Source organism: Serinus canaria, chromosome 3, assembly GCF_022539315.1.
Source record: "Serinus canaria isolate serCan28SL12 chromosome 3, serCan2020, whole genome shotgun sequence".
NCBI lineage: Eukaryota > Metazoa > Chordata > Aves > Passeriformes > Fringillidae > Serinus > Serinus canaria.
Genome location: NC_066316.1, coordinates 108,501,198 through 108,519,041, shown reverse-complemented (window position 1 = coordinate 108,519,041; position 17,844 = coordinate 108,501,198). Strand labels below are relative to the sequence as shown.

The following is a 17,844-nucleotide window of genomic DNA, read 5'->3' as shown; positions in this document are numbered from 1 at the left end:
AGGCATTGTTAAAAAAAAATAAAATAAAATAATAATAAACAACTCAATAGCTAGCTGAGTTTATTTGCATTGCTGGAGATTAGGATCAAATGTTACTACAACTGGATGTGTCAGTCATGAGCAGAGAGTGTTGTACCTGGCCTCCCTATTGACTGCAAATTTCAAATTTAAGACAATAATCCAAAAATCATTTCAGAGTATTCCATCTATTCCGGTACAAGAAGTAAGAGGAAATTAAAATGGAAGTCAAGCAAGCAACCTCCTTTTTGGATGAATTTAAGCTTGAAAAATATGCTGTTGTTCTGTCTGGTCACTACGTGATTTTTGTAATACCTGTGATGCTGAATCACCTTGTCCTATCAGGAAACAGGAGAGCTATAAATCACCCTCCAGTGAAGAATTCCAGCCAATTCCACAACTACCTGATGAAGGACAGAAACTTCTGATCTTTGTGGAAACAAAAGGTAGGATTCACCTTGATTCATTGTCTTAAATTATTGTGATTTTTTTTCCTGTATTAAAATACAACCTGTCATCAGAAGGCTTCTTGAAAAATTTAAGACAGTCACAGAAAGAGGATTTTACTCAGTGAAAAATAAGGATTATACAGGCAATAGTGTAACACATGCTAAAACAAAAAGGTAGAGAAAATGGATGAACAATCAAAAATACCAGAAAAGCCACCTGTATCAAGCAGCATCTTAGTAAATTATTTGTACGTAGAGAAAGGGATAGAGAGACAGTCAAACACACTGAATGGGATTTACATTCAGCTTAGTAGGTTCTATTGGTTCATGTTTCTACCACCACCTATTTTCAGAGTGGGAAAATTACCACCTTGTTTAATTGATTCCTCTTCTGCAAAGTGCCTGCTAAGTAGCCATGTGCAATAATGCTGTTCAAGTGCAATGACAGAAACTTTATTCTATTCAGGTCCTTTTCAAGGATAATAAAAAATAACTGGGATATTTTTTTTTTGTAATTGTTATCCAATTAAATTAATAATTTAGGATACATCTTTTAATTTTTTTATTTTAGAGCGAGAGATTGGAAAAACATATTCTCATGAGTTTGCCAAACTCATACAAACTAGGCATGCTAAAGCACCATCTTTCAGTGGCAGATCCTGGTATACAGATGGATTTGCAGGAAAGTCAGCAAGACTTGGCACATGTCCTGATTTATGTTTGATTGAGGGGGAGCAGGGGAGGGGGAGAGAGAGACTGATTTTAGGACCGGTGCCTAGAAATTAATGCAGAGCAATTAAATTTACATCTCATAAACTGTAAGCATTTGGTTGAAATCAGTGGGATTGCCAAAAGTATGTTAATATCTTGGAGTGGGAAACCCACTGGGTCTTAAAAAGCATTCCAATGGCATTTTGAAACTCGTATCATGTATTAAATTACCAATTATATTTAATTGTAAGCTAATTCATAGAAAATATTACAGTGAATAAATACTTTGCCCATGTCTCTAAGTTAGCTTCTTCAGCTTGGTTTGCAAAATGGAAAGCTTCATCATTTCTGTGAAGAGGTTTTTCCTTTAGTATGTGTTTTGTGGGCAAAGAGAGTTGCTTTCTACTTGCATCTCATCATATTTTGCATCAAAAGACATATTTTTGCTTGTAACTTGAGTACAGCTAAAAATAGCCCAAATTCTATTTACTTTCTAGTTAGAAATTAAGTGAAAAGCATATTTTTCATGATATTGGGAGTATAACCTCTTGTTGCTAAACACCTAAGTCAGACAAAGTGCAAAGTTTTGTAATGGTTCTGAGAAATACGAGTTAGGGAAGTTAATAAGAAAAATATTCTGTGATTCTAAAGAACTTCAAGGAGGCACAGGTGTTGTTAAAATTTAAAGTAAGGGACATAAAACAATACTAAGAACAGGAGATCAACGACTTATTCTGTTAATCATCCCTATGCTTTCCCCTGGATCAACTACATCTTCCCTCAAATACAAGTGCTTGGATTAAGCCACCCTATTTTGAAGGCTGTGAGAGTTTAATTGGACTGATGTGACCAGTCTTTCCAGTTCTTTGGCCTCTGAGCTGCCCATAGTCACAGTCCATGGGCTTTGTTGTTTGGCAGAGCTGGAGCAGCATCCCTGCCCAAGGCTGGGCACTGTGGGTCACCCCCAGAGCAAGGTGAGAGGCTGGTGAAGAACTGGGGTCTTGCTGTAACACCTGGAAAAGAAGAGTTTCTCTTAACCACGTGTTCTCCACAAGTACCAGTGCTCTCCAGAGCACCCTGTGTTTTATATAAACTGGCTGCCTCGAGGCAAAGGGGCTTTGCTGAATATGAAAGGATCAGCAAACCCTACTGGCCTCTCCCCAAGAATAATTTAAAACTAAAATCAGCAGCCCCTCAAAACCAAACAAGGCAAGCTAATAATGTACCTCTGTGGTAACATGCCCATAAATTCCCTCAGAGTGGGAGGCTGGGAAAATTGCCAGAACAAGTAAATTCCACTCTACTCACCTGCTTGGCTGCCAGAGGGAGGTGAGCAGAAACAAGCCAAGTGTAACTCATGTGAGTGATGGCAGATACCTGAACTTTGCAGCGACCTCCTTGGTCACTGGACTGGTGTTTGAGGCTCCCAGGCAAGCGGAGTCTTGGAGTCCAGGGTCTGGTGGATGCTTCTTCAATTAGAATCAGATATTTGTAGAATAACCTAAGTTGGATGGGACCCACAAGGATCATCAAAGTCCTACTCCTGGCCCAGCATAGGAAATACCAAGAATCACAATGTTAGAGGAGGCTCTAATTTCTGTTGTCATTTCTTATTACTTGTAATATAGTCAAGGCTTGTCTTAAAACAAAACAAACAAACAAACAAACAAAATCTTCCTGAAACAGGTCTTTCCCAGTTCTGCCCCAGCTCACATGCAAGATTTCATAGTGCTGATCATCAAGATTTGAGCAGGTTTTGAGTATTGACTCCTACACCCACTGCAGAGACCAGATGGACTCAGTGTCTAATTCCCCTCTCAGCCAAAGCTCTCCAGTCAGAGCAGGCAAAGGGGGAGCAGGGGGATTTCAGATTCACCTAGACACAGGAACAGGCCAAGAGCAGCATCCCAATCCCATTCTGCAGTTTGAAAATGAGCAATAGGCTTCCTGCAAAATGGGCAGCAAAAATACTTGTGAATACCTGTGGAGATATTCCATCAGGGCTACAGCAGGAAGTGGGAGATGTAAAAAGCATTTGATTCACAGAAATTTGGAAATGAAAAGAGAGAATTATTGTTATTGTTTTAGTTCTAAAAATGGATAGGAAGAAGGAAGGAAGGAAGGAAGGAAGGAAGGAAGGAAGGAAGGAAGGAAGGAAGGAAGGAAGGAAGGAAGGAAGGAAGGAAGGAAGGAAGGAATGAAGGAAGGAAGGAAGGAAGGAAGGAAGGGGAAGGAAGTACGGAAGGAAGGCAGGAAGGAAGGAAGAAGGAAGGAAGGAAGGAAGGAAGGAAGGAAGGAAGGAAGGAAGGAAGGAAGGAAGGAAGGAAGGAAGGAGGAAGGAAGGACGGAAGGAAGGAAGGAAGGAAGGAAGGAAGGAAGGAAGGAGAAGGAAGGAAGGAAGGAAGGAAGGAAGGAAGGAAGGAAGGAAGGAAGGTAAGGAGGAAGGAAGGAAGGAAGTGAAGGAAGGAATGAAGGAAGGAAGGAAAGGAAGGAAGGAAGGAAGGAAGGAAGGAAGGAAGGAAGGAAGGAACTTGAGCAAAAGCCAGAAAGCACACAGGAGAAAGCTGTATTTTGTATTCAGAGAAATGAAAGCTCTGTAAAAAGAAAATTAATTCCTCATTTCTCAGCTTTTCAGAGATGATTCTGACAGCAGTGTTCCTGTGTCTCACAGCTGTGCTGCCTCCATCCACTGGACAGGTAGAATACATATCTCTTCTTTGTAAATTTGGGTGGGCCCTGAGGGACTTGTAGAGCAGCTGAAAATGGCTTTTCCTATGCACACCAAACGTATGCAGGAAGAGTTTGGTGAGATATTTAGGATCTGGAAAGCATTTATTCTTGAAGTAATAGATATAGGATCTGGAAAGCATTTATCCCTGAAGTCTGCTTAATTTCAAACCAGTTTTCTGGTTCCACATTTGCACAAAAACACGTCTAAAGACTCAGAATTACTTGTAAGTTGGGTCAGAGATAACTATTTCTCAGAAGTTTTCATACACAAATCCAATAATCTGGACCTTCTAAAGATCAAGCACTTTTCCCATGAATTCCACACAGGTTTACAGACATCACTTACTTGCCTCTCTTCCTTTCTCACCCTACAGGTCCTGAGGAGTTGCCTCTCTCTTTGCTCACAGTTCCATCCACTCAGCCCATATCCCTGATTTCCCTCAAACAGCTAAATTACACCCTGAGCCCTTGCACACACAGGGTGGTTCCTCACAACCCAAACTTAGTCTGAAATCTGTAGTTTGCTACTGCTGCATCTTGTGACTGATGGCTTGACTGCATTTCCCCCTAATTCTTCAATTTCTCCTCTCAGTGCTGCAGTCCTGACTAGTTGAGAGGAGGCTGAGTTCCTCACATGGCTATTTTTTCATTAGAAAGCATGACAAATTTTATTAGTTTTGACAGAATTGGAAGAAAACCTATGACATGAAAGGTATAAACATTTTCTGTTCAGTGGGATGTCCTGATGAAGTACCACAACAGGCCTGGGATGATCCTGTGATTAAACAACAGATTTCTTCAGTAGAAAAGTATTGATAAGGAAGTTTAAAACTAGACAGAAGAGAAACACATGATAAAAACAATTCATACATTCTGATGATTTTTAGATCCTCTTTCTACAAAACATCATTAGGAAATTATAATGTTGGCAAATAAGTCTGGTTCTGTTGCCTAAATGTAAGAGTCTACAGGCACAGAGGCATTCCAGGATGTCTCAGTCCTCCCCAGAGGGCTGGGAGATACAAGAATCTGTTTTATTATTGCTTAGCTCTACCCTGTGGAACCCCTGAAATGCTGCTCCACATGGAAGCACCCCTGGAGACACTTAGGAGACAAAGAGGACCACAGTCCTTCCTCCCCCACTGGGATTATCTCCGTAGCTGACAATAAAATTTTGGGGTTTTAATATTTCCTACACAGGATGCAGATCTAGTAACAGTCAAATGAAAGCTTTTTTTTTTTTTTTTTTTTTTCAATTTAGGAAACTGCAGCTCTCAGTGCTCTGTCAAGCAGCAGAGCAGAGCAGCAAAAGTTGATTGTTGACAGACATAATGCCCTCAGGAGAGGAGTAAAACCAACTGCCAGCAACATGATGAAGATGGTAAGTTGTGTGCTGTAAATCTATTTTTAATGAGTGGTGGACTATATGAGAGATACAGGACTGTGTGCAGGATCACATTATTTTATTTAGCCACAAATTTCTTCTCCAGACCTTTCCTAAGGGTTGAGCACAGCCAGCACCAAGAGAAACATAAGGCAGGGCCGGTGGAAGAAAAAAAATTGGAAAATTTGGTGGTGTATCGACAGTAATGTCTCTTTTGAAGTACAATTAAAAGGAGGAGAAAGATCCATAGCATAATTAATTCATTTCTGATGCATTCTTCCTCAGGCTTCACAGTTCCCATTCCCTTGGTGCACAGTAACTTTGCTCCTACCTCCCTCTCCCCCCAAAAAATGGGATGAAAGGATTTTGCGTTTGATTTTTTTCTTATTTAAATGTAATTTCTAAACGTTACTCCTTTATGAGGGGTATGTATGAGGAGTTATTCATGGGTGTGTGACAGATATTTTCTTCTTTCATTAAGGAATGGTGTCCTGCAGCTGCAGAGAATGCCCAAAATTGGGCCAATCAATGTACTTTAAGGCACAGTCCTCCTAACCTGAGGAGAACCAGTAAGTGCAGCATGAGTGGAACTGAGCAACATCACACCTTATTGATGTGGCCAGTTTGGGACTTTGCTTGTTTGGGGGAAATTAAATGCAATTTTAATTTCATATTCTTTTTTTTTTTTTTTTTGTCGTGTGACAAATGAAAATTTCTAGGTAGAAATCTGCCCAGTGAGTGACAAAAATTCAGTCCCATTCTCATCCCAGTTTTACATGGGTATATCCCATTTCTACAGCAGATGAAAAAATTAAATCATAGTGATAAAGCATATTCTCCTAAAATATCCATCAGAAACAAGGGAATCTAGGGATCTAGGGCCAGCTAAGTACAGAAACCACTTTACATGTGCTGGTTTGAAATGTCTGGGAAGAGAGGGGCAAAAGGCAAAGGTGTAAAACTGGCTGGTGCTGCTAAGCAGAGTTTCTCAGACCAGACTTACAGTTTTTAAATTCCCTGGTAAATTGCAACCTAAAACTGTCTTTGAGGTTCAGATTAACACTTCAGTCAGTCATTGGATATTTGAATTTACAGCTGTACCATGCTAACAGACCAGTGTGTTGCTGATTGACTTCTACCCACGCCATATCTAAGATGGCGACAGTCATGTCAATATTTTTTCCTAAAATCCAAATCCTCTGGTTTTGCCAGGGTGAATCCCATTTAAGGACCAATGCAGTGGGGTTAGACCTGAATAAAAACAGAAGGTAAGGGCAGTATAGACACTTTCTTGTATGGCAGGAGTAAAATTTGGATTATTGGGATTTTCCCAAGATTACTGGGCTGTGACCTGGGTAATGATTACGTTGGCAACTTCCAAATAGCAAAATTACAGCCATGAACCTGTGATGCACCTGTGCAGGTGTTCCTGCAGTCATGCAGAATGTCTGAACAACAAACCACCAGCCAAACAGGCCGTGCTGCAAACTGGCCAAGGGACACCTTCAGTATTTACAAAGAGTGATGTCACTCAACTGGAAACAAAAACAACATCCTGCTGCCCCATTTAGGATGAGAACTTCTATGGAAATCATCCCAGCTTTTGCTGGCTTGTTGAGGCTTTTTTTCCTCATGTGTGTATTCTCTATGCATTTCTCAGCACCATTCTCTTTTCAGATGTACAATGTGGTGAAAATCTCTTCATGTCCTCTGTCCCATTTTCATGGTCACAAGTTCTTCAGGCCTGGTACAATGAGGAGGAAAATTTCAAATATGGAACTGGGGCAAAAACAAAAGGTGCAATGTTTGGCCATTACACCCAGGTAGATGTATTTTTTAAATATGTATTTATATTTCAGGCTGAACAAATAAATGTTAGCTAAGCAAGTTTTATCCTCTCATCTTTAAAGGAATTAAATACAATGGAGGCATGAGAGTTATTCTGACAAAACAAGATGAAAACTTTCAAAGGAACAGAATTAGAATGAAAATAATAGGTAAAGTAACAAAATTAAAATGAAAATAATAGTTTGAGTATATGTAGGAGTGAAGAGTAAAGATACTGGTATTTCAGACTTAAGGAAGCAACAACTTGTTTAACATCTGAGAATTGCCCAGACAGTGGGAAAACAGGGTTATTAAAGCATCAGCAAGGAAATATAAATAGGTTTGTGGCAGTCAACAGAGTTTTTTTGACTCAGAGGAGCTGGACAATGGCTTGTCCTAAACTCCTACAGTACCTGCACAAAACACAGAATACAAAATTTTACATTAACAGTTTTAATTGAATGAAGACATAAATACAAAATGAAAAGTTTTATAAACATGTTTTGAATTATTATTGTTATATCCCCAATATTCTTTGGTTGGATATGAGTTAAAGCAGGTTTTCAGTAACATGGGGATCATTTTTTTAATGTAAAGGGTAAATAAAGTGACTTAACATCATTGCAAACATTTCTGTGATGCATATTGTATTTAAATGATTTTCAAATGTATATTTTCCATACTCCCATGATTTTTATTCTTATACTGACAGATGGTTTGGCACAATTCTTATAAAATTGGATGTGGTTTCGCTTTCTGCAGCAACACTACGTACAGTTACTTTTATGTCTGCCAGTACTGCCCCGCGTACGTATCAATTCTGATTTTGGTACTTTTTACATCATCAAAATTAGTCAGGAGTTGGTGAAATTTGTATCAGGACACATCCCCAGTAGCTGAGAAACAGGTCTGAAGACTATATCAGGAATATGAAAGGACAGAAACACACTCATGAAAAGAGTTGTCAAACAAGAAAATATATTTTATATAAAATATATAAAAGGGACGCTGATTTTCAAATTAAATGTCTCTTGCCTAAAAATCCTAATTTTCATAATAGTTAATTAGAAATAAATATTATTCATAAATAAATATTTTTCACATTCCACTTGAAATGTCAGCTCAGAAAGGCATACTAATACTGTGCAGTACAGTAAAGACTATAATTAATACCAAAAAACTTTAACAGGAATGTTAAGGTAAAGTGATGATTTCAAAGAGTGCCTAAAATTAATTACCACATTCACGATATGTTGTTGTGGGTTGACCTTGACTGACCATCAGTAGCTCACCCAGCCTCTCTGACTCTTCTCCCCAACAGGATGGAGTAATTAAAAAATATGGCACAAAGTTCCTGGGTCAGAATGAGGTCATGGGAGTTCACTCACCACTTTCTGTCATGGAAAAAAAATAAAGCAACTCACCTTGGGAAAATTAACCTAATTTATTACTAATCAAATCAGACTAGGATATTAAGAAGTAAAACCAAACTTAAAGTGCTTTCTACTAGCTCCCACCTTCTTCCCAAGCTCAGCCTGACTCCTGGTTTTCTCTGCCTCCTCCTCCTCAGCAGCACAGTGGGATGGGACTGGGGGCTCTGCTCAGTTCACCAGGTGCCATTTCTGCCATTCCTTCCTCCCCTGCTCTTCCCTCACTCCATTGTGGGTCCTTCTCTCTGGAGAGAGAGCTCCATGAACTTCAGTGTGGGTCCTTCCCACAGGCTGCAGCTCCTCCAGCATGGATTCCTTCCATGCTTCCATTCCCTCAGGACTGGACTGCTGCAATGTGTGTCCCACACACTGGTCACAAATCCAGCCAGGAGCCTGATCCAGTGAGGGCTTCCCATGGGATCACAACCTCCTTCAGGCATCCTCCTGCTCCAGGGGGAGTCCTCCACAGATTGCAGGCGGATCTTTGCATCCCCATGGACACCCATGGGCTGCAGGGGCACAGCAGTTCCTGGTGCCTCTCCATGGGCTGCACCAGGGAACCTCAGTTGAAGTGTCTGGGGCACCTCCTGCCTCTCCTTCTGCCCTGACCTGGGTGTCTGCAGGGTGATTTCTCTAATGTATTCTCACTCCTTTCTTCTGGTTGCTGTTGCATGCAGAATTTACCCTCCCTTGAATGTGTTATCACAGAGCTGCAATCACCATCACATGGGTGCAACTTGGAGCTGGCCAACACTGGCCCTGTCTGGAACAGAGACAGCCTCTGGTGTCTTCTCACTAAAGCCACCTGCAAATTCCTCCCCCTCTCTGCCCACTGCCAAAGCATTTCCAAAAAAACCCAGCACACATGTAAAAATTGACATATAACCAAGGACTGAGCATAAATCTAACAGTAAGTTACATAAGTGACTGAGTGTAAATCTCAACATCTTTATAATTTAGTTTTCCTCTCAGATATGGTGTAGTGACTTCATAGCTGATGTTGGTAACGTTGATGTTTCAGGGGAAACCTAATAAGTTCAATGAAGACACCCTACAAGGAAGGAGAGCCCTGTGGGGATTGCCCCAGTGCTTGTGAGGATGGACTATGCAGTAAGTTCCAAGCATTTTAATTGTGCCCTGGGTAAATTTGATGCTTAAAAAAACCCTAAACAACAATTAATTTATGCAAAATAAGTTAAAAAAAATTATTTGCTGAAATACTAGACCAAAAGCACTATCAGAAAAATCACATTTCACCTTGCTGTCTGCTTTACCTAAGAGATAACACTTTTGATTTAACACTTTTCCATGCCCAGGAGAGATAAATCTCACCCTTGAACCTAAGAAATTCTAGGGAAGGAGGGGACTTCTTTACTTTTTTTGTTTTCTTCTTCATCCTTTAAACAATGGTGGCAGACCAAATGGAAGTAGCAACGCCCTTGATAAGAGCAAGTGGCAAACCTGAGATTTTAGGATTCTGATAGGAAATAAAAACATATGGGCTGATTCTCACAATGCAAGATTTAATTCATATCTTCTGTTATTGAATCAACCAAATTCTCATCACAGGCTGTACCATAAAGAAAGAAATCTTCAAAACACCTTTATGGATAACTAAGAAATCTCCTTGAGAATGCTATTTATTTTCTGTGTGTGGTCAAATTAGTGGTTGGGATGCTGCTGGGGAGTAAATGGCAACAGAGAAAACAACATTAGGGACAAAATAATGTTGATGAAAAATTATTCTGAAAGGACATGGTGCTGGTTTTCACTTTCCACTCATGATTAATTTTGTGTTTCAAATTGTTTTCAGCCAGGCCTTGAAAGTTTGAAGATGCTTTTTTCTAACATTACTGGCAAAGTGTCCAGTGTGTGCCCAGAGCTTCATCAAGTCCACTGCTCTGCTCCTGTCAGTGCAAAACTGGAATAAAATGGGAGGATCGGCTTTTACCTTCCTGGATATCCATCTCCTTAATGAATTCTTCCACAAACACTGATTCCATCCTGCCTCTCCAACATATGCAGAAGGACTGACTTCAGTACAGTGACTCACACAAAAAAAATCTGTAGGTGATGTACATATTCTATTTATATATTGGTCCAGAACATGGTAGAAATCTTAATTTAAATTTGTTTTTGTTTGCCAAATATATTTAATTATTAGCTTTTCTCATCTTTCTTTTCCCAAAATGTTATCAAAAAAACATTTTTTAAAGGTCTGTGGTTCCATATGTTTATTATGTTCTTGGCATAAATGGATAGTGCTTGGTCATGTAACTACTTTTAACTTGATTGAAATTTTAAACAATTATACTGTTAACAGGACCAGAAGATAAACAATATTGCTTGAAATATGTAATTCTTAAAAGAAATTAGGAGAGCAGAGCAGTTTCCTGTAGATCTATTCTGGTTTAGAATCTGTTGCTGACATATGTTCTACTGTAAAATGCTCAGTTGTGAAAAAACACAAAAAATACCCCCAAAAACCCACACCAAATGTAGTTAATTTAAATTAAGAATCCTGTTTATAGTGTAAGATTCAAATACAGGTAACCAAACCTGCCTTGTAAAGTAAAAGGACTGTCTGAGAAAAGGGCTTAATTCACAATAACAGACAGACAAAAGGGGGAAGGTCCCTGCATATGGAAACTTTACTTTTCATAACAAGTAGACATGTGTTTCAATTTTTTTTAATATGTTCTTTCGCTGTATCAGTCATTAAATTACTCATTCCTCACTGACCAGTTCATCATAATTTTCATTCTTTCGTATTACCATGAAATAAAATCCTCTAAACTTCACCAAAGTTGTGACTTTATTAGCATTAGGTGTTGAAGGGAGCCTAAATATTTAGCAGCATGAGCAGAATCAGGTTATGTGAGAAGATTTCCTAAGCAAAAACAGAAGTCAGGCAAGCAAGCCTCCATCAGACTCCCTTTCAGAGAGAAATAACAATTAGCATAAATAACCTGCAATCCCCGCTCGGTGACCTTTGGGATAAAGGTGTTTTTCTGTGCAGTTAATTATGGGGTTAAATATTATTTCATTGTCACCTTACAAAGGTTGCACATTCCAGTCCCCTTTTAGTAAGGAAGCTGCTGTTATAATTAAGATTGCAAGTCCCAGAGCCCTTGGCACAGAATAATTTCATCACACACTTGACTCCTTCATTCCAGTGGCGTTTCTTCTAGTGTGAAAGACAAGTACTTAAGTTAAAAGTTCAATTTCACAACTCAAATTGCTGATTATTTGGGTCCTCATTCATCTCCACTACTTTTCCCCTCCATGGCACACTGCCCTCTCAGCTGGGGACAACTCTAAAAGTAAATTAAGCAATGCCAAGGTATAGTGTGAGTGCTGGAACATGGTTTACTAGACTCTGAAATAATTAGCACAGGCCCAAGTAAGAATGATTGTGTTGCAATAGTTAATCCAGTGTTGTTATCAATAAGGAACCCTCATTATCATTACCCTCACTCAAAAAAGACTCTTCTACCATGAATAATGGGTCAAGAAATCACAGAATCATTAAGGCTGGAAAAGACCTCTAAGAGCATCGAGCCCAAACGTTTACCTATCACTGCCAGGTCCCTCACTAAACCACATCCCTAACAACCAGAACTGCGTATTTCTTGGGCACTTCCAGGGGTGGTGACTCCAACACTTCCCTGAGTAGCCTGTTCCAATGCTTGACAACCCCTTCTGTGGAGAATTTTTTTGCCAATGTCCAATCTAAACCTCCCTTGGCACAGCTTGAAGCCATTTCCTGTTGTCCTATTGTTTGTTACCTTGGAGCTGAGACCGACCTCCACATGGCTACAACCTCTTTATAGGGAGTTGTAAAGAACAAGAAGGTTCCCCCAAGCCTCCTTTTCTCCAAGCTGAGCCCCTCCAGTTCCCTCAGCTGCTTCTCATCAGACCTGTGCTCCAGACCCTTCCCAGCTTCGTTCCCTTCCCTGGATATGCTCCAGTCCCTCAATGTCCTTCTTGCAGTGATTTCTGCAAGCCAAACCACAGGAATTCATTTCTCAGTCACTCAAGAGAGGAAAAAAGTAGTGTAATAAGGTAAAAATCAACCATCATACATCTGACCCAGGGCATAAAGGTCCATAAGCCTGATTTAGATCTCCAGGAAGATAATGGAACAAATTTTTTCCTGTCATTTTGTAACCAGTAGGGTATTAAGCATCAGCATGGATCCTCCATGAACTGATCTTGCCAAAACAAACTCTCTTCAGTGAGTCACTCAGATGAGAGGATGTTGTGATGGCTTAAGTAACAAACTTGGTAGGTGTGGCTCAGATGAAAGCACTAAAGCACTGCACATCCATGCAGCTGAAGACACACATCCGTGGCTGCTCCTGAGCTGGGGGGAGACAGAGACCTCTGGTACCTCTGGGTCCTGGTGGATGACAAGAGGTCCATGACCCCGGAGTGTGCCCTGCGAGCAAGGACACCCAGTGAGGCACATCTGGGAAGCTGTGTCCAGTTCTGGGCTCCCCAGGACGAGAGACATGGAGCTGCTGGAGTGGGTTTGGTGGAGGGTGACAGCGATGAAAGTACTGGAGCATCTCCCTGAGGAGGAAAGGCGGAGGGATCTGGGGCTGTTCAGCCTGGAGAGGAGACAGAGCTGAGAGGGGCCCTCATCCCTGGGTGTCCCTGTGAGCAGGGAGGGCTCAGAGCAGGGCCCAGGCTCTGCTCCAGGGCCCAGCAATGGCACCAGGGGAACAGACAGGGACTGATCCCAGCAAGTTCCACCTGGACAGGAGGCAGAGCTTCTTCCCTGTGCAGCGACCAAGCACTGAACAGATTGACCAGAGAGAGGGGGAGTCTCCCCCCTCACTGGGGATATTGCAGAACTGTCTGAAAACACAATCTTGTGCCCTGTGCTCTAAAACCACTGCTTTATGTGAGGCCCAGCTATTGATGTTTCTAGGCCAGGAGAAACATTTAGTGACTGACTACAGTACAAAGGGCCATGTTGCAATCACTGCTGGTAAAGACTTTAAAGCCATTTTAATATGGCTAACATATTTCAAGGCAGTCTTCCTCATCCCTGACAGCTCCTGTCATCACTGAGATCCCCACAGCAGAGCAGCTTTCTTCCTAGCACATTGTATTCCTTCTTCTTTCCACCTTTCAAGGAGAAACCCTTGATAACCCTGTCTACCTTCAGCAAGGATCCAGAGCCATAGAGGAGATGCCATGGGAAGGCCTGTGGAAAGGGATTTTTCCCCATTCCTCCTTCTCACCTGCTCCTGAGGGGGCTCCTTGCAGAGAACTGGCTGCTCTGGGACAGGGTTGGAATTATGTCCCACATGATGGACTTCCTGGTTCGTTGTGGAAAAGTACACAAGATGGATAGGATAGGATAGGATAGGATAGGATAGGATAGGATAGGATAGGATAGGATAGGATAGGATAGGATAGGATAAATTCAGTTAGAGGGTCAGAAAGTTAGTGCAATTTTCTGACCAAAGATTAATTTGAAATAAGTTCTTCTCTTAGTGCAAGAATCATCTCATTTGTGCAGTGGTTTAAGAGAAACATGGTGGTGTGGACAGCTCAGCCAAGGTGGTGTCCTGTCTCTTGCTATTACAAAGAGAATGTCCCTTAATGGCAGCTGAAAAAATCTTGTGGCAGGCAGAACTGAATTTCTTCTTCCTCTAGATTTGATGTCCTTTACAATGACCTTAAAAAAATGGGACTGTTGCACTTGAAATATTAATCATCTGAGCAGAAAGGTGCTGCCTTTTCCATTTGTATGGAGATAATCCTTACTGATTTTCCCTGCAACATTTAGCCATAGATAAGATTTTTAGACAAGTTATACAATGAAGAAATGAACATTGCACTAACTCTAACTGGCCCATTTTCAGATGGATTTCCTGACTTTATGTCACTGGCCATCTGCTCTGCTGTATCAGATTGCTGAACAGGTAAGAAAGAAAAAATTTAAAGAAAACAGAAATAATCCATAGATAGTTTTATATGTTTGTAGTGTGTAATTTTATCATTTAGTAGCTGGAAAAGAAAACATCAGGTTTCTCAGGAGATGCATGTCAAGATCATAGAGGGGCCTGAGAACATCTGTTCTGGCTGATACAAGAAATGCTCCAGAAAATGATGGTTTGCACCCTGAAATCCAGCTGTGGCACCCAAAATCCTGTTTGGCACCCAGGCTGCCCACACAGTGATTTACACGAGAGGAAAGTGTCTCCAAATTAGATGCTAATTGCAACAAATGACTGAGCAAGAAGTGACCTATTTCAATTTAATAAGAATCAAAGTTTTAATTTTCCTCCTCCCTCCATGCTGGGGTATGCACAAGGGTTAAAGATTTCCCTAGGCATGGAGGAGTGCTATCAGAGGCAGTTAGGACCACACATTTGGATTTAAGCAGCTGTATTTCTCCCTGAGCTGTCTGTAGGGATCCTTTAATCTCAGTCTCAGCCTGTCCACAAACCAGCACTCACTGTAATATGTTAATAAAAACCCTCTTACTTTCTCAGCTCAAAGTGTCAGGCATTGCCTGTTTATTACCCTGCCTATAATACATTTGGCCATAGTTTGCTGGGATTATCATTTAGTATCAAAAAGTTGCTCTCAATTTTTATCACCAGTTTTGCTGTTAATGCTCACCATAGAAGTGAAGTTACCTGAGGTGGGTTGCACAGCTTGGAAGAGGATCATTCCCAGTGCCACCACTACATTTCCTCCTTACTGAACTGATCTCACTTCCTAACTTGGCAGGAAATGGTCCACAGCCTGGCTGGGACTGAGGCAGACAGCCACAGAAAGAAATAATTCAGGACAATTCAGGACAAGAGGAAATGTTGTCAAGTTGTGCCAGGGTAGGTTTATAATAGATACTGGAAAAATTTATTGACTGAAAGAGTGGTCAGGCATTGGAACAGACTGCCCAGGGAAATGATGAAATCACAAAATATATGAAGATATGGTGCTTAGGGCCATGGTTTGGTGGTGAACACAGAGCTCTCAGGATCAGGTGCAGCCTCGGGATAAGGGACAGACCTTGAGTCTTTGGTCACACAAGACTCACACCATTACCACCAGTACTAAGAAGATGCTACCTTTCCCTAATCCACTCCTTTTCTCCCTCCTCACCAAATCCATATCTGGTTGTGATAAGTAACCAAGGCAGTTTTATCTATCTTCAAGAAAAACGTCCTTGTGCCTGATTAACTCTTGCTGATATAAACCAGGAAACTAACCCAGCAGAAAAATATGCCTCTGGTCAGTTTTCCCTTAGAGGGGGTAACTGCTCTCCTCTAATCACAGTGTCAAAGCTAAAAGCAGGACTGTAGGCAACTCGATGTGCTTGACTTTTCTGTACCATGTATCTGCTGGAATTAACCACCCACATTCACACGAAGACACAACACTTCCTGAGGTACAGGGAGCAGCTGAACAAGATTGTGTTTCAAGTTTTAATGTGCCTTAAGATCTGCAGCTGCAATGATCGAACAGAAAAGAGGTCAAAAGAAGCACTTGTTAGATGAAGCCCCTCTACAGAGCACTGCTAAGATTTTAGTGCCAGGGGAATACATTGCAGGGTCTGTCATGTGTTTATCTCCCAGTTTATCAGAGGAGGGTGTCAAAGGAAACAATAAGTAAAAGATAAGCTAGTTTGAGACTGACAAGACCATGTTGTCTAGGTTGCCTGAACAGCGACACAGCAAAGCATTAACCAGCATCGTTAGCAAAATCAGGGATGGGAATTGCACGTCTGATGGCACTTGTGAGGAGCAGCCACCATCTAATGAGTGCCACGGGTCTCTGGTTAGTGCTGTGTACTGCTGGCTACAGCTGTGAAACAAGGTGGAGATAAAAGATAAGGAATAATAAAGTGGGATGTCATTAATCGGCTTCTACAGAAGGAGCGTATCAGTAGATAGCATTTAATAATGCATCGCCCCAAGCAGCTCGGTGTCTGAGCCTGATCTTATCCTCTGCATAAAGCATCTCCCCTGAGCCCCTGCTGGCTTTGTTCACTTCAGGAGCTGCAGCATCAGACCTGCTTTGCTGGCAGTGGGTGGGAGCAAGAGGCTCATCCTGCCAGGAGGTGATACACAGTGCATAGGATGGCTTTCTGCTCAATTTAAGGAAATAGCAGCAAATAACAAGGCCATTTAGGCTAAGCCATAATTGCCAGCTAGCCCACCCATTACCAGTTAATGAGAATAAAACAAGGTTGTACAGGTTGAGCACTGAAGGCTCTGCTTAGCCAAGATGGACCGCCCAGCTGCTGGGTTCAACAAAAGCAAAAGAATTTGCCCATGTGTCACCATGATATTTTATGAAAAATCCCTTTGCCAGGATTTCTTCTCCTGGGAAGCTGGGAAGCTTCAGCTTCTCCCTATTTTGCTGCTTTGTAATGTGATTTGGAGAATTGTTTACCCAACATGTGAATTGTTTTAATTTAATGACCAATCCCAGTCCAGCTGTGTTGGGACTCTGGTCAGTCACTAGTTTTTATTATTCATTCTTTTCTAGCCTTCTGATGTAGCCTTTCTCTTTCTTCAGTATAGTTTTAGAATACAATATAATACAATATAATACAATACAATATATCAGCCTTCTGAGAATTTGGAGTCAAATTCCCATCTCTCACCTCGTCCTGGGGACCTCACCACACCCATGGAAACCTCAGGAATATCAAAATGAATGAGTGTCTCTATTAATTTCCAGGGAAGCAGCAGGCATGTTTGAAAGATAAAACAATTGTGCAGCATGCCTGAATATTCCACACATATGGAATACACATGGTGTGTTCACTGTTGTCCCTCCTCATGACCAGGAAACACGTCAAGGACTGCAGTGCACACTCAAAACAGCCCCGAGATCCAGGCAGGAATGGGAGATGTGTGAACACACATGTGCACTTGTGTATGAGGGAGTTGGGAGTAGCTAAGCAGCTGGAGAGGTGGAGGGATGTGATTTTGCATTGTTTCTCACAGAGGAAACACCACCCATTTAATCATTCCTGCAGACCCTGTGGAGACACCATCAAACAGGCTCCAAAGGGAAAACACTGATGAGAAGGTGAATCATGTGTCCATTGCAGTCTAACACCTTCCCTGTGTATTCCAGAGGATACCTACACACTGTGGGTACATCACTGATGGCATTCTACAGCAGGACAAGTAAAGGCTTTCTTTGTGGCATGACCTGAATAAATTCCTAATTTCAGACCTTTTCTAATAGGTTTTCCTCTGAAACCTTTCCATCCATTCTGGTTTTTATGTCTGACTGTAGTGACAAGTTACACAGA

At 41.3% G+C, this 17,844-nt stretch overlaps 1 protein-coding gene across 1 annotated transcript in view; it reads left to right on the top strand.

Moving 5' to 3' along the window:
• Positions 1 to 413: 413 nt before the first annotated feature.
• CRISP2 (cysteine rich secretory protein 2) overlaps positions 414 to 17,844 on the top strand; it is a 35,225-nt gene continuing 17,794 nt past the window's right edge. The window contains exons 1-7 of the mRNA XM_050972447.1: positions 414 to 464; positions 3,806 to 3,875; positions 5,170 to 5,289; positions 5,774 to 5,861; positions 6,970 to 7,115; positions 7,832 to 7,926; positions 9,571 to 9,659. Coding sequence (XP_050828404.1) covers positions 3,816 to 3,875; positions 5,170 to 5,289; positions 5,774 to 5,861; positions 6,970 to 7,115; positions 7,832 to 7,926; positions 9,571 to 9,659 — 598 coding nt within the window. The 5' untranslated portion in view covers positions 414 to 464; positions 3,806 to 3,815. The remainder of the gene's footprint in view (positions 465 to 3,805; positions 3,876 to 5,169; positions 5,290 to 5,773; positions 5,862 to 6,969; positions 7,116 to 7,831; positions 7,927 to 9,570; positions 9,660 to 17,844) is intronic.